Raw genomic sequence first — 26,925 nt, forward strand, 5'->3', positions numbered from 1 at the left:
TTTCAAAAGCAACTGTGGTGTTGAGTCGGTTGGGAGTGAAACCGCACTTTATCAACTGAGTTTATGGTGTCCATTACCACCATAAAAAAGCTTTACAATCTTTTAACAATGGCAAATTGACTTCAAGTGATGAAACCAACATTTATTAACCTTGGGTAGCGCTATCCACCGGATAAATCACGGGCCAGCGGATAAGTATTTACAACAGGGAAACCCATTTTGTCATCCACTGGATAGAAATTTATCCCCTGAATGGATAGCGACATATACCTTTTGAAAAACTGGGGCAAAGAGTCTGGCAAACGATCTTGCGGTGAAATTTTACTTCTTTCATCTGTTGTTTCTTTACTTTCACGATTTTAAATAGAGCAAATAATTCAAGGAATTCTAACGAAGGATTTTAATACTGCACACACATTCTGCGCATTTTAGTGAAGGGTCCAAAGTAATCCTAGGATTTTAAGAATTGTGCTTCCTAAATAAGCTGACCAATCAGATTACAAGTACAAATAACCATACATTCTAAGAAAGTTGGTGGTGGGCCAGTCAGATATCGTCAAAAAACAATAAGTCACAAGAAGCACAAAATTTACTAGTAAATATTGATAGCAAACGTTTTTCAAGAAAGCAAACTGTTTCACCAGACAGTTTTTTTGTTCCAAATTTTACATATAACACCCAAGAGACAAATTTGTTTGACACAACTGAGCTGTTATTTTGTCATCTACCAGCAATTTCTTCCCTACCATTGCCGCGCTTTGCGATAACATCACCTCCTCAAGTCAAAGATTTAACTAACGTTTACGTTTTTCACCTGTGTCATTCACTCTAACGTACCTCTCAGGAAACGGGCTTTCTTCAGCGGGTTCAAAAGATCAAGTCTATAGGTTGTAACTGGTTGATTTCGATCCATGTTATTTATTTCGATTATGATTGACAGCTAACTTTCTCGGAATGTATTGTTATTCTCCTGCAATCCGATTGGTCAGCTTTGTCTAGGTGACTCTGGTTAACGTAATCGGACTGTAACTCAGTCAGGGAAGAAACGGAGAATAACCATGCATATAGTTTCCTTTTGCCTGAAAATCGCCACTAGCCTCTATATATTCCTTTTTAGTGCTCCCTTCAAAATTAAATCTTAAAGATCTATGACGAACCTCAAGTTTTCTTTGACGATATCCGTAGAGCTAATCCGTTTTCTCCCATGGCCAATAGTCGGCGTCACTTAAATCCGTCCGTCTTGTATGTTCACGATTTGCTCACAAATTCCCTTAGTTTGTATTTGGAAATCCCAAAACAATGCCAGCAATACTTAATTTTATGACAGAACCCAAACTATGACTATATACCGTTTTCCAAAAGAACTGGTAAAAAGTGTTAGAACACACAGTTTATTCTCTGTTAATCTAGAGGCTGAGCCTCTCAATGTTTAAATAGCTAGGTTTTATTCTAACTCTTTGACGTCCGCTTTGGTCGTTTTTGGTCCATATGGACCAACGCATATTATTCTTCCTGGACCCATTAAGCTTTCCATTTAAGCTATTAAGATGGTAATTAGCAAAATCAGCGAGCAGATAGATCTTTCCACTGGTACATTATTTAGTAAATTTTGACCAATCCTGACAGAGATACAGACAAAAACAAGCAACATTTTGGGAAAAATTGCTATTTACCTACCACTTCCTACAGATTAAGTTTGTACAAATATGTCCCTTTGGTGGAAAGAAAACCAACCAAAACGTCATGGGAAAGAAAGACAATAAAGTGGACAACAAAACTGTCTATAAAGAGAAAGGCAAAGGAGAAAAAGCAGAGAGCAAGAAAAAAAATCGAAATAGATTCGCCCAGAAATCAAGTCCAAATTTTGGTTACTGCGCATGCGCGTAAAACAAAAAAAAAGCAGCCCAATTAAATCCAATCAGCAAAAAATTATGTTCTTAGTGTTTGAAATCTCTTTTAAGCCATTCCCATGCTAACTGACCGGAAAACGGTTCAAAAAGGAGGATTTGGTCCAAAATGCATTTTTCCCTAAAATTGGCAGACGGCAAAGGGTAGGAACTGACAAGAAGTCCGAGGACAAGAGTTTAGTCCAGAAGGCACTCTCTTTAAGAGAACAAAAATGAAAGAAAGAAGACTGAGGGGTGTTAAAAGCGGATAACTGCAGCTAGTAATTTTAAACAAAACCGAATGCAAGGCTGGCAGTACGGCAAAGGGCTGATATATTATGGGCCAATATTTTCGGCTAGTCTACTTTAGGGCCAGGGCTATACCAAGAAAAAAATATTTTTAACGGCTCCTAAAATTTAAAATTTGAGTTTTAAATTTTAGGAGCCGTTGAAAAATATTTCCCTCGGTATAGCTCTGGTCCCGAGGAAGGCTAATTTTGTTAGCCGAAATATTGGCCTATGTTAAATCAGCTCTTTGCCGTAGTGCCAGCATTGCATTCAGTTTTGTTTTGTTTTACACCTTAAGTGACGTCTGGCTACAGCATCTCTTTAATCAGAGATCCGGCAAGAGGAACCAGTCAGTTTTATTTACGTGTTTCCTGGACCTCTGAATTCAAACAGTTTTTCCTTTTTGCATTTTTTTTTACTACTCCAAAAATGATGAAAGTGAAGCTACTGAGCAAGTCTTTCAAAACTACGACCCACTTTCAAGCCTTAATTTAAAACATTTGGTCTGGTCTCTAAGTGAATGAGAATTCCTTTAGAAGCTACTAGCCATAAACAGCAATTGTTCTCATGGCGATGACACGCACCTTATGATTGCTTTTCTCGCTTTGACTCTCATTGCGTAAAAATGAGCTTAAGCTGATATGACATACTCAGGGAGAAGGTACTAAAAGTTAAGTACTGATTTTCGTAAACATTGCTAAAAAAGTTCACGCCTATATAATGATTGAAGGCGATACTTGGTTTCAAGGTCACTGACCCAGCTAGGGAGGATTTTTTTAAACTAGACTTTAAATTTCGGCCGTCATCACGTCCTAGTCAAATGAGGAGCAAAAGGTAGGTTGAGTATTATCGTCCGGGAGAACGTGATCTGAATAGAACTGTTGATGACAGTGACTGACGTTTCGATAACCTGCGCAGTAGTCATCTTCAGGGTCAAATTGAGTTGTAAAATACAGTCGACTCCCGATAACTCGAACCTTCAAGGGAAATCGAAAAAAGGTTCGAGTTATCGGGATCCCGAAGAAAATAGCCGAGAGTAAGGTAAAAAACAGTTTTTACTGCACAGTGAACATTTTAATCACATTTAATTGTAGAAATAACAAGCGAAAATTAAAACATACTTCTAGATTATAAATTAGAACGCAACGTAACAAAACATAGCCTGAAATGGAGCATGCGTTTTACTGTTTTAAGAAGAAAAGCTGCTTCACGTTAGCCTGTGACAATCAACATCAGCCTCCACCAGTAAACTATACTCCTACAACACGTCAATAGAAAATGCAAAATTCAATGTTTCGGACGCCCGTAGACGGCTTTTTCCCCGACTTTTTAAGGGCTCAAAACATGGTTCGAGTTATCGAGGGTAAAATTATATAGAAAATGACCTGAGGGGAAACGAAAATTGGTTCGAGTTAGCGGGAGTTCGAGTTATCGATGGTTCGAGTTACCGAGGGTAAAATTACAGTGAATTTATGACGGAAATCCGGGGGAAATCGATTTTGGTTCGAGTTAGCGCGAGGCTCGAGTTAGCGAGGGTTCAAGTTATCGAGAGTCGACTGTACCATCAAAGTACCATCAAGAGACGTGAGTATAAAAACTCTGGTTATAGACCTGATAGGTCAGTTAAGTGGCGATGTTATTAAACGATCATACTCAAGATCAAGACCTACTTATAAAATGATTCCTGGGTTCAAACCTTTCAAACAGTTGAAAAGCAATAATTACAAAAAAATATAAGGAAGTTACTATGAGAACACTCATTTTTTGTTGAAGTCATAAAAGATTCGAAACAATTTGCGTTTCAAGCTCTTATGATATAATGATTCCTGTACTTCGTTCATGAAAAGAGAAAAGTACTTAATGCTACGTTACAAAGTCAATAAACATGGTTATATGTGAAAAACAAAGCAGTCCAGCACACCAAGGTAGCTCAAGGTCGCAACTAAACGACAACAAACGCCAGTTGCTATGTCCCTATCTTGAACTGATTTCTAACAGGTTAAAAGGAACTGTTCAATAGTCTCACAGGAAGAATATGATATATTTAACAATCGACGTGCTGGTTTCAACCACGAGCCAGCTTTTAGCTAAGTCTTCCGTTTCGTGTAAGGGTGGGACTTATTCGTCAACAATTCCTCACGTAGTACACTTTGGACACATTGGCAGCTATGTAGTTTGATGTAAAGCTCAGTATTCGTTAATTAAATTTCACAAAAAAACTGAATCCTACATTAATCTGTATGGTTGGTGTAATTTAGTTGATAAGATGAAGAAACTTTGAAAACATTATTAGTAGCGATGCACTGAGGTTTTCATGGTAGTTTTCAGGACAAAGTCACGCCGATGTTAATTGAAGATGACATTTAATGGAAAAATAAAGTAATTGACTTTAGGGGGAAGCATTACGCCAAGGCATGTTTGGCACGTTTAGGTCCTGAAGCAAGCTGATTCCTTGTTGTCTGAGGAACTCATTCAGCTAAACATGCATAATATTAAATTATATATTCCCCAACGACCCAGTTTGTTAACTAAACACAACAAAGCACTCTGCACTGCACCATGGAGCCAGAAAAATCCCGAGGCAACCGTCTCTTAGTATTTGCCCTGTTAATCAACTTAATTTTGACCATAACGTCTGTCGGAACCGTAATATACAAACTGCAGATATTGGAAAGACAAGTCTTACAGCTTCAGTCAAGGCCATCGGTGGCTTTGCAAGGTAAAACCAATAACAATGGAGATGACGAAGAAGGCGAGCTAACACAACGACGGAAAAGAGAATATGAGTTTTCTGGTGGTGGAGCTAAAAGCTGCGTCAGCTGCCACAATGCTTGCATGCAACTCTTTGGTTTGGGAGCATCTGCGAAGGTATGTCTATTAAGGTATTTAATATCGTATAGTCAACCATGCATGGTCGTGTTGCCTATACTCAACTAATTTGCAAGCAAGCCTGTGGATTGAATCCGTGACCAATGACCAATGCTAAAACAAAAGATTCCTATTGAGCGCAGGACCGTTTCAGAGCACATGTGGTTGCACACGCTGCGAATGTTCTAGCGGCTGTCAGGTCTAGTGCAATTGAACTAAGTTCGTCATCATTCCTTATTGCACTGGTTTGTCAGCGTTTTGTGAGATTTTCTTCAGCTTTTTTCTAGCTGCTATTGTTATTGATTTTATTAAAACAGCAAATAACTGTAGACCTTTACTTTCGATGATCATTTTATCAGCTCAATACAGAGCTTCCAAGAAAATGAATACGAAGCTTGAAATTGGTGCGTGTGACCCTGAATAGGGTAGCCTGCGTAGCAAGCGTTTCCAATCGAGTTACTGCGCGAAAGTTAGAGAGGGAGCAAAAAAGAAGCAAAAAAGATCCCCTCCCCCTCCCCCGTCCTTTCTTTTTTTTTGCTCTCGTCCCAACTTTCTCGACGAACTCGCAAGGAAACGCTTGCTACGCAGGCTATGAATAGGGTGATGTTCCAATGTATCTGATATTATTGGCTCCTTGGACTCAAATGCACAATCTCCTTTTGCGAAACTTTATTTCTTCCTATATTGTCTCATTCTCCTAGTCTTCCAGTAAGCCCCAGTCGTTTTTTACCGAGTATTAACCGGATATTTACTGATCCAGATCTACTGACCAAAGATCCGATATTGTACGTCGACGTGATTTTCCCCTTATCAGAACTTTTTGCCTTGCGCTACATAACTTCGCAGAAGGCTATTTTTAAACAGGCTTGCGTGTTTGCCATTATTCTGAGATACAAAGTAGCTACTAAAATATAATATTTTCTTCTACTCGCTCGACAAATTTTGGAGTAACAATCTTTCTATTAACGATATTAACGGCTATTGCCTAATTGGAAGGTCACGCGATTATCTAAGAGCTGTCTATTTGGGTCAAATTGAGTTTAACAACAACAGGAAACCTATCACTTTTTTTTTCTTCTGTTATTTTATTTTGTTGCTAGGTCACAGTAAAAGCAGCAAGCAATGGCACAGAAAAAGACGTAGTCTGCATGAGAGGTAAGAAACTTGATTGAAAATGCTAATGTTAACGTCAGACAAGTGCATTGAAGAAATGACGGCCACTGCTATCCTTTTGTTTGAAGACATACAGCTATTAAGATTAACCGGGTTCTACTAAAGGCAGCGGCGGATCCAGGGGAGGGTCCCCCACCCCCACTCCCTTATTTTTAGACCAAACTGAGGCCCCTAACCCCCTCCTCCCCGCCCTTTATCTGAAGGTCTGAATCAGCCAAGAATCAGCCACTGAAAGGTACCCTTATTTTAAAGCAATGATTAGAAGTTCCTTGGCTATTACTGCTGATAACAGAACAATTTATAAACTCGCTCATTACAGGTACATCATTTTTTCGGAAAATTATGAATAGTGTCGGAAATCTTTACTTGTAGCTTTCCTTTCTGCATTCATTTTTTCAAGTCTTTGGCACTGTTAGTAACAATCGTGATAACCTTTTGCAGGAGAAAGAGGGCCCCAAGGGAAAAATGGTCGCCGTGGACAACGAGGCAGGCCAGGTTACATTGGAAGAGCGGGTAAACGAGGTCCACCTGGCGAAAGAGGACCCAGAGGACACAGAGGAAGACCTGGAAAAGCTTTTACAGGAAACACGTCTGAAATGATCGAAGACATAGGTAATACTGGATTTCAGGGAAAGGGCTCTATATAAACCTCAATATCAGTTAGAGCGTTCTGTAACTGATTGTTCGACGTTACGGAAAAATTGCGGCTCATTAAACTCAAAACAAATTTTTAAAGTTCAGAAAAGTGTAGTTCTTCAATCGTTTGACAGCCTTAAATTCCCTCTTCCCCTTAAGTGTTTTTTTTAATACTTCCTTAATATTTATTACTTATTCTTGGCTTTTTTTCATAACTATAGCCCAACCTTGTCCCCAGGGCGCTTTTCCCTGGCTTTTCCCCACCTCCAGAAGCCAGGGAAAAGAGCCCTGGGGACGAGGTTGAAGTATCGTCATATATACTATGCGCTAATGTGATAAATAAGAATATGATCAAAAATGGGCGAAGCAAATGTTGGGGTAAGAAGAGTAGTGACTAACAAGGAACCATTTTGTTTACTTCAGTGAAGTAATGCAATACAAGAGCTGCAGCTAATTTGCTTTTATACTGACAAAGGTGATCTAAATTCATATTCATAGAGCTGCCCAGAATCAAGAAACGACCTCCTTCAAATCTCACCACAATAGAAGGAAAGAATATCTCTCTTCCATGCCACTCAAAGGGTTTCCCTAAGCCAGAGGTTACTTGGTATAAAAACGGTGAAATGATTGACAGTAGTAATTACGATGCTGACATGGGAACGCTGACGTTTCTCAGCATTCAGTTCGCCGACAGAGGCTTGTACAAGTGCGAGGCGAGGAATTTCTTGGGATTTGATTCTGCGACTGTCGAGATTATTGTAGTAGGTATGAGACTCTAATCTAAACTATACTTTAAACTGTACATTTAAATTGTGGCAAAAATCTTATATAGAACATACACAACAAGTACTTCACACGGTTAGTATTCAAGTAGGTTTTTGATAGATTTTGCTAGCATAATTTTTGGTATAATTCTTCCTTGCCAGGAACATATTTTTTGTAGCAAAAAATTGTCCTTTATTGATCATGTAACCAATCTTTTTTGGCCCTAGATCAGTGTTACAGGCAATTTTAAGCAACAAAATCAATTTTTGGCTGCTTATTGTCATATTCATCGGACCTGGCCATGGGTTCCACATGAAGTGAGCCAGGACCTTTCAGCAGGACTCAACGGATGCGCATACAGCCTAACCTCTCCTTACAGACACCGTCTCTATAATACTGACACCTCTCTATTACGGACAGTTCGTTTGGTCCCAGAAATGCCAAAATCATACATTCCCAACCTCTATAATACAAACACCTCTGTAAATCGGACACTTGCTTCTGTCCCTTTGGTGTCCGTATTAAAGAGGTTTGACCGTATTAAACTAGCTCCGTTACCCAAGATGGCGTCCGCGAGGTGGTTGTCAGTTGTTTGTATGAGTTATTTTAGTTGTCAGGCAATAAATAATACACCCTCAAAGTTTCTAAATGTAAATGGCGTAAATGTGTTTGTTTGTTTATTGCATAGTAATTGCGATGTTTTCACCTAATCTTTAAATTAATAAAAAGTAAAAAGTGCAATCATAATTTCTCCATTTTTTTGCTAATGAGCACAATTTACAAAAAAAAATAGCATTATTATAGGAAACGAGCACTGCTAGTAGCATATTATGCTAAATTTGCGAACACAATCTATCAATGCCTATAACCAGGTCGGTAACTCCAAAATCTGCGTAAAAAATTAATTTACGAACAGAATAATATCTTTTTGGTGGTTGTTCTTATTCCATGCTTAATAATCTTACACTTCTTTTGCAGTGCCGCCACGCTTTGTAGAAGCCCCCGAAGTGTATCACATGGGATACGAGACCTGGGATACGACATTAACGTGCAACATCTTTGGATATCCACCTCCGGAAATAATATGGACTCGGTCATTCCGGACATTATCTGATGGTCGCCACGTGATGGCTGGGAAAGATCTCATTATCAAGGAAACTCGCTGGGAAGACAGAGGACCAATCATGTGCAGAGGAGATAACAACCTGGGTCACGTGTATGCGCTGATTGTCCTTGTGGTGAAACCTGTTTGTAAGTGGTCGAGAAAATAGCCATACTCACGCGATGCCATTACTTTGCTTTTTTTGTTTTAGATAAGATAACAACAAAAACAGCGACAAAAAAAAATTCGGCGTAGAAACGGACGAAGCAAAATGACATACTATAGTTTGCATTGTCAAGCAGATCTTCTATGAAAAACCTGAGTATATTGTATCTAGTCCTGTACGAATAAACACTGGCCGTAATCAACTATATATCCCTTGACACTGGAAATACGTTAATTCAAACAAATGCGTACTAACTTTTTTAGTGAGTTTTTTTGGCCCCTGTATAGACACTTTGTTCCTGTCAAACTTTACTCACATAAACATTACCGTGTACGAGGATCGAAATAAACTCCGATCTGATTTATTACGAGACGCATTATTTGATTTTATCCATTGATGGTAAGACGTACTTTTATGGATATAAAGTCCGTTTTTTCGTTTTCTGTTATTAGTGCCTCCGGTTATCACTATCGCACCACCCCCCTTCGTGGCCGTAAAAAATGCGTATGATACAGTAACATTGCAATGTGCGGCCCGGGGATCCCCCATCCCTACCCTAGAGTGGCGCAAAGATGAAGCTATCATTTCTGCCAACACAACATCAGAGACTGAAGAAGAAGTAACAGGAGAGCTTGTTATTCCAAAATTTGGTCCAAGTGATCAGGGCGTCTACACTTGTTTCTTTAAGAACTACAACAACGGAACTGCGGAGACCTCAACCATTGCAGGTACCATTATGATTAGTAAGAGGTAAATTATCCGCGAAGGGATAAAAAAAAGCGTTATTAACAACTTGACACACAGTATTAAAGTGATTAGAAAAATGTGAAAATAGTTGATAGTGGTATAGATAAGCGCATTCGAGCTGGTATAAGGGTCCAACAAGTCTTGGATCGCATAGATCTTGCTAAATAAAGTAAATAAAGCTATGCGTATTGATAACCTTACAGGATTAAAAAAAAAAGGTCTCCATCTCTTTAATTTTAGAGCTTGTTGGCTGCGGAGATCCTGGTATGCCTGTGCATGGTTATAAGACTGGAGCAAATTACTGGGCAGGACAGATGGTTACATTTACTTGTGACACAGGATACCACTTGGAAGGACCTACAAACCGACTCTGTCAGGAAAACGGCAATTGGAGCGATGTGGCCCCAACATGTGATAAAATGAAGTCTTTAATTCAATACTCATATTTGAGCTTTCAGTAATAAGGAATACCATGGGAAACGCGAATAATAATGATAAACAATTGTATCTTCTTATTGTTTTGTTTTGTTTTGTTTTTTTTATGTATAAAACAAGAAACTGAACTAAGGAGAAAATTAGAAAGCCAGAAAAAAGCCTCGCTCAAGAGAAACGAGCTTATTGCTACCACAAACTGGAATGAACCGTTTTTTGAACGGCTCAGTAATATTTTTTATTTTAACATTCGAAGTCGAGAGAACCTCCCTCCTTTATATCATTACTGTATGGCTCCTACTAAAGAACAGCGTTACAAGGTAGTTAAAATATGGTTTCTCTTCAGTTTCTCCCAAACGGAGTGTTGAGTGCGTCTAAAGAAACTTGTCTTGCTTGCTTTTTTGAAAATATCTGGTCATGATACATGCAATGTTTTGTTTTAGGTCACCGATTGTGTGACGAACCTCCTCCACTCGAAAATGGATACATTCTAGGAAATGACTTCAGGGAAGGAAAAAATATCACGTACAAATGTAACAAAGGTTATTGGCTGAGGGGACCGCCGGTCAGGATTTGTGATGGGGAGACTGGAAACTGGACCGTGGAAGCACCAATTTGCGAAGGTATAACCCAATCCTCAAGGACAATCCTCAAAAAAGTTGTATTTACAGTTTAGTATGTTATTAAGAGTTGGTCACAATACAACAATAACAACAACAACAACAGCCTTTTGTTAGCATGACTATAGATGATTACAGTGCAAAAGGATTGGACCAAAAAACAATACATTCCTAGTAAAAATTAAGTGTCATCATTCTGAAGTGATAGTAAGCTATCACGTAAATTAATTTATCATGAGACAAAGTTCATCACCCGTAAATTAACAAAGCTATCTTTGGAATTCATTAGTTTAATCACTAGGTCCGGGTAGGGTATTTGCATAAAGTTTGTAAAATAACTTGTATTATATACTTTGTATTTGATGAAAAAAATAATAACATTCTTTCAAGTGTTCGAGTGAGACATTAAAATTACTGGTTGAGGAGATACCGGTTGATCTCAATACAAACTCACTGAGATAATACCACTGTCTTATGGATTTTTTTCTAAATTTAAGAAAAGGTAAAGATAACGGTCAGAGAAAGACTTTTTTACTTATACATGATACCTTGTCAAGAAGTCTTGAAAAAAGGTATAGTTTTTATCGTGTAAGTGATGCGCGGATGAAATGCATGCTTAAAGTTTTGTACCAGCGTCTCCTTTACACAGTTGCATGCGCATTTAATTTCAAGTTTATATATTGATATTAACAATTTTCAGCACAACATTCCTTACCCATATTTTTAAAATCTAAATCAATGTCGAAGACATTTTACTAATTTAGAGTAATGTGCTGACCCCGTGTATTGGTTATTTCCGTCTCTGGAATGGGTATAAGTTACTAGCTTACCCAGGCGAGATTATGCTAAGAAATCTTTACAGCAAGGAGTACAAAAGTTTGACCTCCTTTAATTAATTCACATTCTTTCACGTGGACATTAACCAATCAGAAGTCGAGGACAGTTTCCAGCTGGCTTCTGATTGGATTAAATCTGTACGAAAGAATGTGAATAAATTAGCAGTCACAGCTGCAACTTGCAGAAGTGAAATGAATAAAGTTGAAGTTGAGTTGAACTGAGTTTGATGTTTTACACCTTGATTCTACAGGGCCAGAGTTTGATCCATCGACGATCCTCGGTAACAAAACCAAATACTGGGAGGTGCTGAAAGGTTGGTTGCAGCCTGTATCTACACTGCCATCTAAGTGGAAGCTCTGCTACCGAGCTACGGACCATGGATGGAGTTCCAGCACATTTCACTCGCAGTGCAATGGCCTGGGTCCCACAGTGACCTTTGTGAGGGTGGGAGAGTATATGTTCGGGGGATACACTGACCGAAACTGGCGTAAGTAGTGGTTATAAGCTACTGTATCATGGGTTGTATAGGTATATTGAAGGAAAGAAGAACATCAGCTTTCAAAAACTGGTTCCTTGAAAAAGCGAAGGAGAAACAATCTGAAAGTTTTTTTTAATAAGTTAAAGAAAGATAACAAGTAAATAGGAAAGAATCTTCAAAACCAACAAATGTTTTTATCTTGTTGCACAATGGGTTTTCGAGTAGACCATAAATTATAGATTATCATGTATGATCATCTATTTATAATAAGGCCCTTGGATCGGGATGGGTTTAATTGGCTGTTTTTCTTTTATAAGCTGTCCGCTGACTGTTCTGGTTAACTTATCGTTTTCTTAAAGTACAATATTTCTGTATATAGTCTAGACTTTGGCAGCCCAGTGCAGTCGTTATTCGGCGAGTCAAGTTAATCTTTTAATTTATATCTGACGCAACTGATAATTTTGTTGCAGATTCTAGCGGCTCCTACACACATTCCGTCCATGGTTTCCTATTTTCCTTTAAAAATAAAGATGGACTGGAGCCTTTCAAGCTTCACATCAAAAACTATGAGCATGCCATCTATGGAAACAGTGGCTACGGTCCAACATTTGGTAGCGGCTATGATATTTACATCGCTGATGGTGCAGGTTCCAACACCAACTCGTACTCTAATTTGGGTTACAACTACGTGCAAGTATCAGGCTACAAATATGGAGCGAGTGACACTAAGAGCCTGCTCGCTGGAAGCTACAATTTCCAACCCCACGAGGTGGAAGTGTTTTATCAGACTTATAAAAACTAATGTTGTTGCCAAATTTAGTTCTGCGAACGTTTATAGCTTTGAAATAAGTAATCAGTGACTTGTAGTTATCGGAGGTAACCAGTTTATTCGAACGTGTAAAATCCCAGAATCTAACACATTGCTTGTAAGCGGTAGTTGGAATAATTGGTTCCGCATAAGAGTAAACAATACGGCTTGGTAATCTTTTTTGCTTTGAGATACTGCAGTTGTTATTGTTTTTATTTCTTTTCCAAAACTGTCGGTCAGGTCAAGGGAATAAAAGGAACGATTAATGTGTATGGTCATACGAACCACCAAAATAAGTAAATAAATGTCCACACCTCAGAAGAAAATACTACTTTCATACATTACCGAGGTCTCAGCCCTATTCATTTGCGATTCTTTAACAGTGCCGAAAAGATTAAAATCAAAAAGCCTCTGTCGTCCATAAGCGGTAATGTTCATTATTTCATATAATCATTTTATTTTAAATCTAAAACTGTCACGTTGACGCAGGATCAGATTGCTACTGGTATTGACAACACTTAATTCAAGAATATCAGGCAATTAACGTTACAGCTTAGAGCTGATATATTTTATTTTACAAGCAACTATACTGACGTCCCTAAAATCAATCAAAACGTGGCTAATTTACAATCATCGATATTTCCTCTTTTATTGTAGAAAAAGGTTCACGTAGTTTCAGAAATCTCTGCATGGTTCAAATCCCTCAGTGTGGTTGTGAAGAGCCTTCGTCTGGTACTTCCTATGAAATTTCAGTTAGTAACGTGGCGGTGGGGCGGGTCGTTGTCTCGACAACGTCCATTCAAACGAAAAGTGGCTTCTACCTGCATTTTCGACCATTCATTCTTTAAGTAAAAAGTTACAAATACTTGTCAACGGATTAAGGTGATAGAAAAGAATAGCATTAAAAAAAAACAAATCAATTTGACAGCAAGTCGCAACAAGCTGACCAAATTCTATTTCTTCCTCAATACCACAGTGAACTTCTTTATTTGCATAAAAAAGTAGTTTTTGTCGTTTAGCGCCAGAGTAGTTAAGCTTTGTAACAAGGACATTTTGAACGTACATTTTGTAACTTCAAGTCAAACTCGACGGTAATTTGAGTTAGCACACTGTGTCCAGCACAATGAACTGTTTCATAATCCAACATTCTGCGCTAAATTTCAAACATCTACTTACCTACATGTAATTGGCTTGTCACAAAACACCTCCATTGGAGCGCGATGGTTCTCCATAAAAGCTTCGCGTAACTTCACAGCCAAAACTACCAGAACGGATAGACGATAAAACTTCCCTAAATACTTTCCAGTATCATTACTACTATGCATAGTCGACGCAACAAGTGAATGAGAAAAAAAAATCGCTTTTTAAGGTTAAATCCCTGCTGGACCATTTGAGTCAACGCCCGCCACGGGTAACTGTTTTTAGTCTCAAACAATTTGAAAACATTCACATTTTGAAGAGTTAAAATGATTCGCTTAGATTAGCAGTACTTACTCGCTGTTTGCAAGCCATGGTACGACTGAATCGTCCATGCGCAAGTCTCCTTTTAGGGTGTCACACGACGAGACAGAATAGAATACGTGACAAGACTCAGGAAAGTTTGCGTAAGAAGCTAATAATGCGTGACATACATTAATCACGCGACAACAGCCGTCGCGAATCATAGTGAATAACATCGACTTCGCTCGATATTTTTATTTCCGAAACGGTTTGTCTTTCGAGCCTGCGCAGAGAATTTTAAGATACTTATTTTTTTACAACTCAACAGAGCGATTTCTGAATTCGCTCGTGTTTTTTCTAGTCAACATCGAGAATAACTGATTTTCTGATTTGAGAAGAAAGGGTAATAAGTTGTACATTTCTAGTTTACTCCTGAGTCACGTGGCCGCATTTGTTTGTCTATTTCCGGTTGACTTTGGCTCATATTTCCCAGGCGTCTGCACTGAACTTGCGGATGGTATGACTGAAATAACTCTAATGTTCTGGGTCCTAGTCTGTCCACTAGCAACCCGCTGACCACCATGAGTTACACCAGGGGTTTTGTCCGGTGTTTGGGGCAAAAGTCGCCGGGGTCGAGAACGAGGACCCTGATCACCAACTGGGGCAGCTTCCGGAGGCCCCTTCCTTAAGGCTCCTCCTTGTCTCTTGGCGTTTCTTCGCTTAAAGGCTGGATTAGCGTTAAAAGATACTCCGCCAAATGGATCGTCTATGTTGTCTACAAAATCAACAGCGGGATTAACTAAGCCTGATGGATCTTCATGCTCAGTAACATTCCCGACAAACGGACAAGAGTTACTAACGTCTCCTTCAACATGAAACGGTACTGGGGCCATTCCGACACCAGAACCTTGCGTAGAAGTGAAAGAGCTCGCATGACCGGAGGTATCAGTTTGTTGCTCAGACAGCTGTACATTATTCAACTGATAATCAACCCCTTTTGATTGTGATGGGTGTGGGGCATTAAATGGGGACGAGCCAAATGCATCTCTTGTGGTTGGCGGGACCTGCATAGCTTTCTGGACGACGAATGGTGCTGAGCCGAAAGGATCTGCTACACCAGGGGAGGGGGGTGGGGGGAAACCAGAATATTCCGGTTCATTAGCTTCCTCTGATTCGTCTTCACTTGACACCTCCCCTGCAAAGTTCAAATGTCGCTCAATTTCAGTGGAACGATAGCCTTGAAGAAAAGGATTGTTTCCATCTTGAACAATCTCCGTTGCTTGTTGCTGTTGAGGAAAAATGCTATTGTCTCCAAACCCGGCAGGAACATCTACTAATTGTAAATTTTCCAAGCTACTTCTCAAACCTTGCTGCAACTCAGCTACTTGGCTATCAAATGTGGCAGATCCAAAAATATCCGTAGTAGCCCCTTGAAGAAATTCAGATGTTCTATTACCGGCACTGGGCTGTTGATATCCAGCAGTGGTCTGATGGAAGCCAACACTGGCTTGATGATAGGCAGCATTCGGCTGATGACTTTGGACATTGGGCTGAAAACTAGAATTTGTTCCGGTTTGAGAAATTTTTTCGTTTCTTGCACGCAGTGACGCGAAGTCATCATCGGTTACATCGTTCTGGTTGGCTGTAAAGTCCAACTCGTTTGACTCATAATATGGACTAAAAGGATTCCAGTGCGGCGTGGGTTCATCACTTGAGTCAATGTTTACCAAAAGCACTTCAGCCTCTGGTTCTTTTGATTGGTTGAGAGCAGGGTCACTAGGGCTTCGATAGTGGGAACGATTTGAGCTGCTTGCGTTGGGTTGAGGGGTAACAGATGGCATTTTAACTTGATTGCTTCTATCATAATGAACCGCAAAGTTAGGGTCAGACCTAGAGCGACTATGAGACATGTAGCGGGGTCTCAATAATCTGTTATTGCTATTATCGGGTTTTGCTTGTTGAGGAAATTCTTGAGCATTTTGAGGCTGTTGAAATGTTACTTGCGGTTGATTGGCATTGTAGTCGTGGTACCGTACGTCGCCGGAGGTTGGATACTGCTGATATTCGTAAAATGGGTTTAGTGGGCATTGATCAGTGTCTTGATACATCTGCGGATTGAACTTAGATTGCTGTTGGACGTGATGTGGCTGGGTAGGTTGGTATTGCTGGGCTGGTGGACCTTCCACCTGGTAATTCAACTGTCGCTGAGCTTGCTGTTGTTCCTGAAGCATCTGCTGCTGCTGAAGCAGCTGTTGCTGTTGCTGCTGGAGCAATCGTTGTTGTTGTTGACGCATCAACATATGCTGTTGTTGCTGTTGTAAATACTGTTGCTGAGCCAACTGCTGTTGTTGAAGATACTGCTGCTGTAGGTACTGCTCCCTCGTCATCTGCTGCTGGTAAGGATACGGCTGCTGCCCGTGCTGTGCTACCACACGGTACACTGCTGCTGATGGGTGCTGGCCAACATCCATCAGATCTGGTACCGCTGAAGCCGCTTGATCAGCAGAAACAGCTCTGGGGTCCCGTCGGGCCATATTTGTATGGACTTGCTGATGAGCTGCGGAGTTCTCTGGTCCTTGTGGTGGAATGTTCCTTCTGTTCTGTCTCGGGCTAGCCATGTGGCTCAAGCCATGAGCACTCTCAACGTCAAGATTACCTCTTTGTACATGAGAGTACTGTTTGCGATTCTGCTGAGGACTAGCAATGTGGCTTAAGCGCGAGGAAGCCTGAGGAGTAGCCAGTTGCTGAGGACCTTGGCCCGCCCTTGGGCGTTGACGAGGAGCAAGAGAGGTAGTGACTGGTCCTTCATGTCGCCTGTAAAAATGAACAAATTTGGAATACTAATTTTGGTACTTCAAATAACCAACACACAAAACCATCGTTTCCGACATTTGTAGCCCCATCAGGGATATAAGAAATCAAAGACCCACTGTGGCCAAGTCAGTTTACTAGTACTTTGCTTTGCTTGATAATGGCTTGGTGACCACCCTTGCTACCTCCAGGCAAGACCCCATCTCGGATAACAAATTTTCTTGTAGCTAAGCTCTGATTATGAGATTAGTCGCAACAATATACATATGCACCGAGTATCATTCATCCTTACTTTGTTTTAGCAGCAGCTGTTCGAGCAGCATTTTCCCCCTTTTGCTGTTCCTCAACAGATTGCGTTTCTGGAAGTGTGTCTGGTATTTTTGCATTCTGATGTACACAAACAACGACAAAAATCAGTTAATGAAGAAAAACAATTGGTTATCACATCAAAAATCATTTAATCAAACCTAAGATTTCCCTTCTCCTAATTTGATCTTGAACGCACGGACCCATCAAACCATATTGCTCGAAATTTTTTACAGGATTCGTACCCTTTTTTGAACAGGACTTTTCAAGGACTTTCGAGGACTGTCGACACATTTCCCATTTTTGAAGGACTCCATTCAATGCAAAAAAGAGCCTTAAGTCTATGTCTTTTTTAGTTCTTAAACAACATGAGTAATTTTATCCCGAAGGTCTTTGTGTTTTCTCCTTTCTCTTTGAAGTTCTACTTTAACTATAAAGTAAGCATTAGAATTCAAGACCTTTCCAGCACCCACTGCAATTTTCAAGGACTTTCAAGGTGGGTGCGAACCCTGTCTTTAGTGTTTCGAAAGTTTCTACCCAAATCGGTTTCCTTAAAAATGTTAACCTGAAAAATCACAAAAACCCCAACATTCCTTGTTGTAAAGCCTTCCAACAGATCTGCCAAAGAGGTTCATTTTAGGCATTTGAACATTACACAGTACTACTACATCAGAAATTTCTGCAATTTGATTGGCTTAGAGCAGTGGTATTTCAGCTTAATTTGAAATACCTACATGTGAATATTACAAACCTTTTGTGGGTAGTAGTATAAACAAATAATAGTATGATTTGTACGTGATATTTGGCACAAATACCACTTGTGATATTTCAAAATTGTCTCAAATTTCACTCACCTAATGGCTCGTGAAATTTCGTATAACAATTTTGAAATATCACTCATGATATTTATGCCAAATATCACTACAAATCATGCTATTACCTATACAAATCCTCTAATTATATTGAATCATGTCTAAAGGTAAGGTTAGCAGGTTATTTTTGTTGTGAGGTCACATTGTCTCCACAATTCATGGTCTTCACTTAAAATCACAGCAAATCTTCTTCATTTAATTGTTATTGCAAATAAGCAGAAATTGCAGGAAAAACATAGAGTGCCTGATTTGATTAACGGTACAACAGCATTTTTTTGGGGGGAGGGGGGGGGGCAGTTTCTATTAATCTTTCCATTTTGCTTAAATACACATAGTTCTACCTAAATACCCTTCTGTTTGACCAAATGAGGAGAAAAATGCCAACACACCATAACATTAGGGACAGGACAGTCAAGACCTCTGAGTTTAAAGGCTGCATAGGAAACTTGAAAAATATCTGGTCTATTCTCCGGGTCTGGATTGAGAACGAAGCCTGCAAATAAAGCAAAGTGATGTATACCATTGAAATTATTGCCTTATCTGACACTAATTTTCAACAATGTCAAGTTGGTTAGCTGAGTCTAAGTCTTAAACCCTTTCACTGCCAAATGTGGCCAAAGGCAAATTTCGTTTTCTAAAATTTTGGCAAACAAATAGCATCATGTGAAAGTAAAGGCAGAGAACTTTCATTTGAGTGCTGGATTTCATCTACAGACTCAAAAGTTAGAGTCACCTTACAAAACCCTATCAAGCACTCTGGCAGTGAAAGAGTTACACAGTGACAGGCTAGAATGAAAAGGAATAGGAAACTTGATATTGTACATAACTTGCTATTTCAGACAAATGGCCATAACAAAAAGTTTTTGTGATAACAATACAGTCAAGCCTCCCATAACCCTTTAAGCCCCAATATCCAGATACAAATTCTCCAAACTGATCTCTATCCATTTCCTTAAATAATGAGTTGAGAGAATTTGATAAAAGATCAAGGTATTTTCTCTTTGGTGATCATTTTACAAACTCTCATAACCTTTTCTCTTGCCAATGTATGGATATCTTTAGGAGAAAATTGATGTTGATCACTATTGGGACTTAAAGGGATAAGCTACCACACAAAATGTGAAGATTGAGAGGTCCCTTATGAGAATTGACCCACAGAGGGTCCCTTTCTAAAAGAGGCCCAGACACAGTCAGCTACATTTGCAAGAGAATTCATTACATGCAGTTTCTAAGTTTCGATATGCTTAGTTTAATGTTCCCACTAAAAGTACATCGCATTCTCTTAGAAGTGTAGTACATACAAAAAACGTGGAGATCAAACTAGGCCTTAAGTGGTCAATCACGGGAGGATAAAAACAAGGGAAAAAAGTGGTGGCAGTTGCTTTTGAGAGGTGCTTGTTTACAAGAGGTTCCAACTGTAGTGATTTCACTACAGGGTGCAAAGAAAGTCAGTTTCACAGGTTGCCATTCAGGCAAGCTGTAGCTAACATGTACTAGCCCAAAAACCATTTCAACCTGCCAGAAAAAATTTTTTGCTGAGCAGGATTGATTACAATTCTTCTGTAATTTTAATTTCCCGAAAAACCTCACTTGCACATCGGGCAAGTTGAGAACAGAATTCACTAGCCCGACAACAAAATCCACTAGCCCTGGGCTATCAGACACTACTTCCTTTGCAAGCTGCACTAGGAAAATTTTGGCGTTTCAGATACATGTAGGTGTGGTCACTTATGGGAGGTGATTGATTATGATAGGTGGTCACACATGGAGATGTTGTCTTTATACTAGGCTGTTAAGTAAGACTTAAGAGCTGCTAAGCTTTACTTAACCAAAAATTTGTGTGTGAAGGCTGAAGTAACATCTCAAGTAACTTTACTTTGCATCTCATCAAAGTCGGAAAGTTGGAACAATTCAAGAAAGTTTCAAGTGACTTGAAAACCATCCTTAAAACCGACTTAGCTGACTTGCGGTTTCTTGAGCTTTGAGAAAGGCTTAACATGCCAATCTAACTTAATTATGTTCAATGAGAAAATAGCCTTAAGTTAACCTGAAGTAAAAAAGAATCGATTATGTGTGAAGCTTTATTTTACTTGAAGTAATTGAAATTTATTGTCTTGAAATATTTCTTAGCTTATTTAGGCTCTAGTGTAAAGACTACCAATATTAATTTTATTGTTGATGCTATTCATTCACTCAAGATCTATACATTGATGACACACAAAAATAGTTATATTTTTATCTTTTAGTAAATATTTCTAAGGCACTTGAGTTTTATAAGCTTTGTTCACATAACTGGAGCATCTTTATTGTGGGACAGCAAAGTAACCGACATTCTTGATTCTGCTATTATGCCAAAGTTTTTATCATGTTCCTATCATGTCAAAGACAATGATCACTATAAAGACAAACATAATAACACAGAAGGTCTTTTAAAAGAGAATGAAAACTTACTGATAAGCTTGTGAAGTTTAGGATGGCGCGAGGTTTCCGGGAAGGTGAACTGACCACTCTGTATAGCAAGTGGACTTTCACCAAATGGAAGTGTAAAGAAACAAAGCTTGTACAATACACAACCCAGAGCCTAAAGAAACAAAAATGGTGAAATATTTAGCACTATTCTTTCAACCATCGTACCTCTACAGGGCTCCAAAAAGTCATGTCTTGTAGTGTGGGATAAGTAGATTTCCTTGCTGGACAAGTAACTTTTAAAGCTAACTTGCGCAACAGCAGGGTGCAAAGAAAGTCAGTTTTACAGCCTGCCATTCGGGCAAGCTGTAGCTAGCATGTACTAGCCCACAAGTCATTTCAACTAGCCCCAAAACCCTTTTTGATTAGCAGGCTTGATTACAATCCTTCTATAATTTGAATTTTCCCATAAAACAGCACTTGCCCGTAGGGCAAGTTAAGAACAAAAATCGCTAGCCCGATAGCAAAATCCACTAGCCCAGGCTATCGGACACGACTTTCTTTACACGCTGCAATAGGCAAGAGCACACGCAAGTCATCATCCAACAAAATCATTTACTAAGATAAGCAATAAGTGGCCATGGGCAAGCAAAATGAGAGAGCTACTTGCCCAAAGGACAAGCTGGAATTCAAGCCTTTTTCAAGCCCTGCTCTGTGTTGCAAGTTGTAGGCCAGCAAGTGACCCAAACAAAATGATCAGCTTACCCAGATATCTGCTTTAGTGGTAATTAATTTACCACTGTATAAATCAATCATCTCAGGGGCTCTATAAGATAGCGTTGTGTACCTGTAGACAAACAGTACAGTGTTTACAAAACAATGAATTTAGATGGTGATTTAAAGTCACCTTTAGTTACAGTATGAGGGACTCTGTTGGGTGGTAGCCTTTATGGCTAATCTTTACCTCAGGTTTCTATTAAGTAATGCCAATACAAAGCTGGCTAAAATAGGATCCATTTGCCATGAGAGAAAACAAGTACATTGAAAAATCCTGGCAAGCTATCAAAATAATTTCAAAATGATAACTTGTGGCTATACTAACATTAACTGTTTCCAGTGTTATACTACTAAATGAGAAAATTCTGCAATTTGATTTGCTTAGAGCAGTGGTATTTCAGCTTAATTTGAAATACCTACATGTGAAAATCACAAACCTTTTGTGGGTAGTAGTATAAACAAATAATAGCATGATTTGTACGTGATATTTGGCATAAATACCACTTGTGATATTTCAAAATTGTCTCAAATGTCATGAGCTGTTAGGTTCGAATTTCACTCGTGGTACTTATTCCAAATATCACTACAAACGATGCTATTACCAATACAAATTATTGAATGCCTAATGGTTACGAATAAAATTTCTGCCTGTTTTAAAGGAACCATTAATTCCACCTAGACCCATAGATGAGTATAGATGTAGTACTAGTTTGACAACAGTTAATGGGTCGACATAACTCACTTTTGTATCTCTTCTTCTGCTTTGGTAACACCTTCTTCCTGTGACAGGAAAAATACAATTTTTTTATTACATTAAGCAAATGATGTTTTCTGATTTTATTTCTGATGAAGACATACTAGGCCAGCAAAAAACATATAAATTATACCTGAGGATTCACTACTCTTCTGGTAGCACTGCCATAGTCACAAAGAACAAATTCACCACGATCACTGCGTAATATATTCTCAACCTAAAGGTCAAAAACAAAATTTACAATCTACATCTTCAGGAGCAAAAGTTCACTTAACGTCTCTCGTCACCAATTACAAGCAATTACTAGCTAACATTGGTTAAGGCACCTTAAGATCCCTGTGAATCACTGGAGGATCTGCATGATGAAGCTTAGCAACAGCCTCACAGGCATCCGTGAAGATCTTCAGAACTAATGACTCGCTGAAACCAGAACTGATGTGTTCATTCATCAACTGTACAACATGCCCCTCTGTGGAAAATATAGGAAAGTGAGAGTTATGAGAAAAACCACAAGACTTATTCATTCTCATTCTCATTCTCATTCTCCAGACTCATTACTACCAAGAAATGGTTGGGTAGACCAGTACAACTTGAGGTTGTGGGAAGGAAATTATGGTATTTTTCTTTTCTAGGAGTCATAAAGCAAACTGCCTTCTTCATTTAACAACATGCAAAGAGAACAAGCAAAAAACCAAAAGTGTCTGAACAATTCAAAATAAACAATTTAACACACTAACTATAATAGTGACAGGTCATGTACCTCTACAGTACTCCATGAGAATCAGGACTTCATAAATCCCGGGGTTGATCTGATTAATTGTACAACCAAGGTATGTAATAGCATTCTTGTGACCAGATACAAGTTTCTGTTGAAGTAATATGGTTTTAAAGGTAATTATTTAATCTTCATGAAGAAAAGAAAAGAGGTTACATGAGTATATCAAAACCCTCAAAATTATAACCAATTTACAATCAAACATCACCACCATCATCATCATGACTCATCACGCTAGCAGGCTGTTAAGGCCTCCACCCTGTCTGACCAACAGTTTTTGTCTCGCGCAACCACTTTGGCTACTTCCTAGCTCTTCCACCGCACTTTGTATCGCTCTCTCTCAGCAGTCCTTCTCCAAGTAGCTTTTGGTCTTTGCCCTCTCCTTCCATCCTTCTGGTGTCCACCCTAATTCTGTAAAGCAGTCATTCATACTCTCTCTCTCCTAAGTATGTGACCTAGCTAGTTCCACCTGATTCATCGCACACCACCTTCTCTCCACTCTGCAGTGTTACTGATGCTATGTCTTTCCACCTGATCTCACTAAGTCTTATCCCTGGCACTTCAATCCCAAACTTTTTCATCTCCTTAGCTACTTGCCATGCCTGTGTTGCCTCTGCCGTGGTCCTCATGTTCCAGCAACTAATGATCGTCTGATGCTTTGGGGCTACTATTGGGCCTATCGGCCTTTGGGCTTCCTGCTGGCTTTGTCCAATGAGCATCAATACAGCCCCAGCAGTGACATCCCCAGTTAGTGACTTTCTCTCATTATCAATGCTTCCAGTTTCACTGAAACAATTAGTGTTTTTATGGGGCAGGATCATTAGCCCTATGCTCAACCCCCAACCAGGAGGGCCAGGGGATCTCTATCCTTCGACCTTTTCAGCATGGGTGGCCCTACCAGGAGTTCAAGACTCCAGGTTACATAGCACTAGGGGTCACTGAGACGTGTAAACTGCCCCACCATGATAAGGCGGTGACCCCTTTCAGAGCAGTGCAATCACACATAACAAGTAAGAATCCCAGTTGGCTGGAGGCAAAACAGTTTTAAAAAAGCTTATCACAACCAACATGTCAAGAGCTTCAATTTCCCTCAAGTAGGGTATGAAGCTGCAAGGGTTAGGAATGGTGAGTTGGAGTTCAGTTCCTCGTACCATTTGGTAACATTAAACTTAAATAATTATTGATTGGCTAATGGTGAAACTTTTCCCTCGGGTTACTGCAATCATATTTATTTCAGAAGAGCATCAAGAGCCTGAAGGGCTATAAAATTTTCTTCTCCTGTCAAGGTGATTTGGAATATACTTACAAGGACTCTGTAATTTACATGTAAGGCTTGGGAGCCAAAAAAATGGTGGATCACAAATTTAATGAATCATTTAAGAAGAACAAAGAATCATCATGACTAACCATTATATCAATTTCTTGTTTGCATATTTGTAAATCATGCATATTATTGACTGATATCCTTTTTAAGGCATGTCGCTTTCCGCTAGGAACTCTGACCAGGAACACCAGTGAAAATCCACCTGAAGGGTTCAGTAACAAAAATGATTTGAGAGTCAATATATTTAGTACTTATCCTAATTTGTTCTACCTGCAGTTAAATGAGCTAAAAAGCTTTCACATGTTCCGATACAAATAGCTACACTTGTATCTGAAATATCTACATGAATAAAGCCCAGTCCATAACAAACAGAGAAAAAGCCTGTGGCACCATGCACCTACTAAAAGTAAAAGGCCCCCTCAGCTGTTTAGTGTGCTAAAAAAACAGGCTGTCGTTTTATGTTTTGAACAGATAAGAAAATCTTAATTTTTCCAACAACAAAGGGCATACTGCTTGAAGGCTACCGGTCTCCAAGCAAAAATTACAGCTCACCAAGTTTATGTGGGAAAATATCATAAATAACTTTGAGATAATAATGTGCAGCAGAATGACGTAAACGAATGTTTTCTTTTGGCGTTATGTGGGACGGAGATTTCTTTACAAGACCAGCCTAAGTCTTATTGTGTTAATACGCAATCTGTTACAATTCACACTTTACAAAATTCGCCATAGTCTAACTAATTAATTCAGCTTTTACTGTCAAACAAAATTGTCTTTAACTTAAGAGGTTCTATTAGCACAACATCTTTAAGCTTGGCTGTCATCGTGAAAATTCCTCTTCGATCAACCCCAACTTAAAAACAAACTTAAGCCATCGATGGACATAACTCTAATCAACCAACAACGAATCAAACCTGAAAAAAGGGCAAACAGGAAAAAGTTTACTTTCAGCTTACCTTCAGCAATGACTTCCTCTACCACACATGGACACCGACCAACAATAAAAGTCTTGCCCACAAAACTGCTGTCGTTACCTCCACCCGAAGAGAAAAACTTCTTCATTTTTTACCCAAATTATAACCCCCCAAGGAAAAATGGCGGTACTTAGGCGTGTTTACATTTTGTAGCGTGAAGCTTTATTCATGATATTAGCACCAATGAGGAAAACTTCGTCTTTCAGGAGGTGATTTAGCCGTTCAAACTTTCGACACGGATAACATGGCCGCAACCTTACCCATAATGCATTGGGGCAATACAGGTTCCGGTGAAACAAAGACTTCCGGTTGTAACTGTAACACTGTAATTTTGGAAAATTGTGGAAAGTAGGCAGTTCTTTCAATCGTAAAGGAACGAAAGTAAAAGGTAAAATCTTTTTTAGATTCAAAGTACTTACAAAGCAATTTTTTCTGGGATTGCGTAAAATACCATCCCATGTCGAACGAGAGAATGCATTATTTGGTTTTCAGTATAGATCGTTTTCACTGTCACGCAACCAAAAAATAAATTGGAAACCGTCCAGTGAAAGAAGCCAAGAAAATGAAATGTTTTAAAGACTATATATAAACAATTCATCCAATTCTCAGGTCTTTGTGGTCAACAGTTTCTGAGTTATTTGTCAAAACGTTTCAAGCACCTTTGTAGAGCTTTGTATGGAGACGCCATATTGGTGTAGTGTTTTGGTGCACCAATGGCCGCCGGAAATCAACGAAAACATCTGGAGTTCACTTTTTCTACAAAAGCTCTTTTTATCACTCGATAACTAGCATACGTACGCATAAACATATCTTCTAATACTCGAAATGGTTATGCTGCTGAACTGTCATAGAGGAGAGACTTTTTTTCAACGAGACAGCATTCCTATTTTGGTGTCACGCACCGTTAAAACTAGGAAGTTCAAATTGCTGTATTTTCGAAATGAAACATGCTACGGGAATGGAAAGTCGTACAAAGATTTAGTTTTTGTTTATCTTCAACCTAGTGTAAATAGGAATTCGTTAAACCCCGCTATTTTGACTTTACAATTTGATGACGTCACTGTGAAAACCATCTATACTTTTCCTTATTTAATTTTTACGTGTTATCATAGTATCGTATTGCATGCTATTTTTCAGTCATTGTAACGTCTTAGCTTGACCTACATCAGTTGTCATTGTAGACTCTGAAGAAGCTAAGGAAGGCTGTGCCTTACGAAATATTTTACAGTTGGTAACCAAAAATGGATATTCCGACTGTAAAATCAGCCTTGCTTCTGTTGTTCGAGCAATTAACTAAATTACAGTGCCTATGGAGTATGGAGTCGGGGCGATGGGAAGCTTTAGCCCCTTCCCCAACTTTTTTGAAAAACATAGACTGACTGTGAAGGGAGTCCCCACTTAAGTACCTAGTCAGCCCCAACCCTCGCCCCCCCCCCCCCCCCCCCCCTCATCCCCACTTAGTGTGCCCACTCACTGCTCACTAAAGTGCCAGAGTAAAAAGTCGAGATCTTGGAGGGCATAGGTACCGTTATCGAATTCTGTCCAAAAACGGTGTGTTCACATTAATACCCAGCAGGTACCGTACCCTCCCCGGACACAAAGTGTGAACAAAGCCCAACTTCCGTGCTGACTGAACACTGAGTCGGCTCAGGGGCACCCAACGACAGTTCTCCGTGAAAT

The 26,925-nt window shown here is 39.3% G+C and overlaps 2 protein-coding genes across 2 annotated transcripts; one reads left to right on the forward strand and one right to left on the reverse strand.

Moving 5' to 3' along the window:
* Positions 1 to 4,674: 4,674 nt before the first annotated feature.
* On the forward strand, positions 4,675 to 12,966 carry LOC140945051 (uncharacterized). Its single transcript, XM_073394119.1, has 10 exons — positions 4,675 to 5,042; positions 6,143 to 6,197; positions 6,657 to 6,827; positions 7,350 to 7,616; positions 8,595 to 8,867; positions 9,337 to 9,612; positions 9,872 to 10,042; positions 10,507 to 10,686; positions 11,771 to 12,007; positions 12,469 to 12,966. Exons 1-10 carry the CDS (start codon positions 4,734 to 4,736, stop codon positions 12,798 to 12,800), a joined length of 2,271 nt encoding a protein of 756 aa, XP_073250220.1. The 5' UTR covers positions 4,675 to 4,733; the 3' UTR covers positions 12,801 to 12,966.
* A 222-nt stretch (positions 12,967 to 13,188) lies between these two features.
* LOC140945049 (uncharacterized) lies at positions 13,189 to 25,499 on the reverse strand. Its single transcript, XM_073394118.1, has 11 exons — positions 25,228 to 25,499; positions 24,355 to 24,473; positions 22,933 to 23,038; positions 22,499 to 22,641; positions 22,306 to 22,389; positions 22,161 to 22,198; positions 21,407 to 21,488; positions 20,687 to 20,816; positions 18,625 to 18,728; positions 17,350 to 17,444; positions 13,189 to 17,060 (listed from the first exon to the last, which is right to left on the reverse strand). Exons 1-11 carry the CDS (start codon positions 25,331 to 25,333, stop codon positions 14,684 to 14,686), a joined length of 3,384 nt encoding a protein of 1,127 aa, XP_073250219.1. The 5' UTR covers positions 25,334 to 25,499; the 3' UTR covers positions 13,189 to 14,683.
* Between the last annotated feature and the right edge of the window lie 1,426 nt (positions 25,500 to 26,925).

Source organism: Porites lutea, chromosome 8 (assembly GCF_958299795.1).
Source record: "Porites lutea chromosome 8, jaPorLute2.1, whole genome shotgun sequence".
NCBI lineage: Eukaryota > Metazoa > Cnidaria > Anthozoa > Scleractinia > Poritidae > Porites > Porites lutea.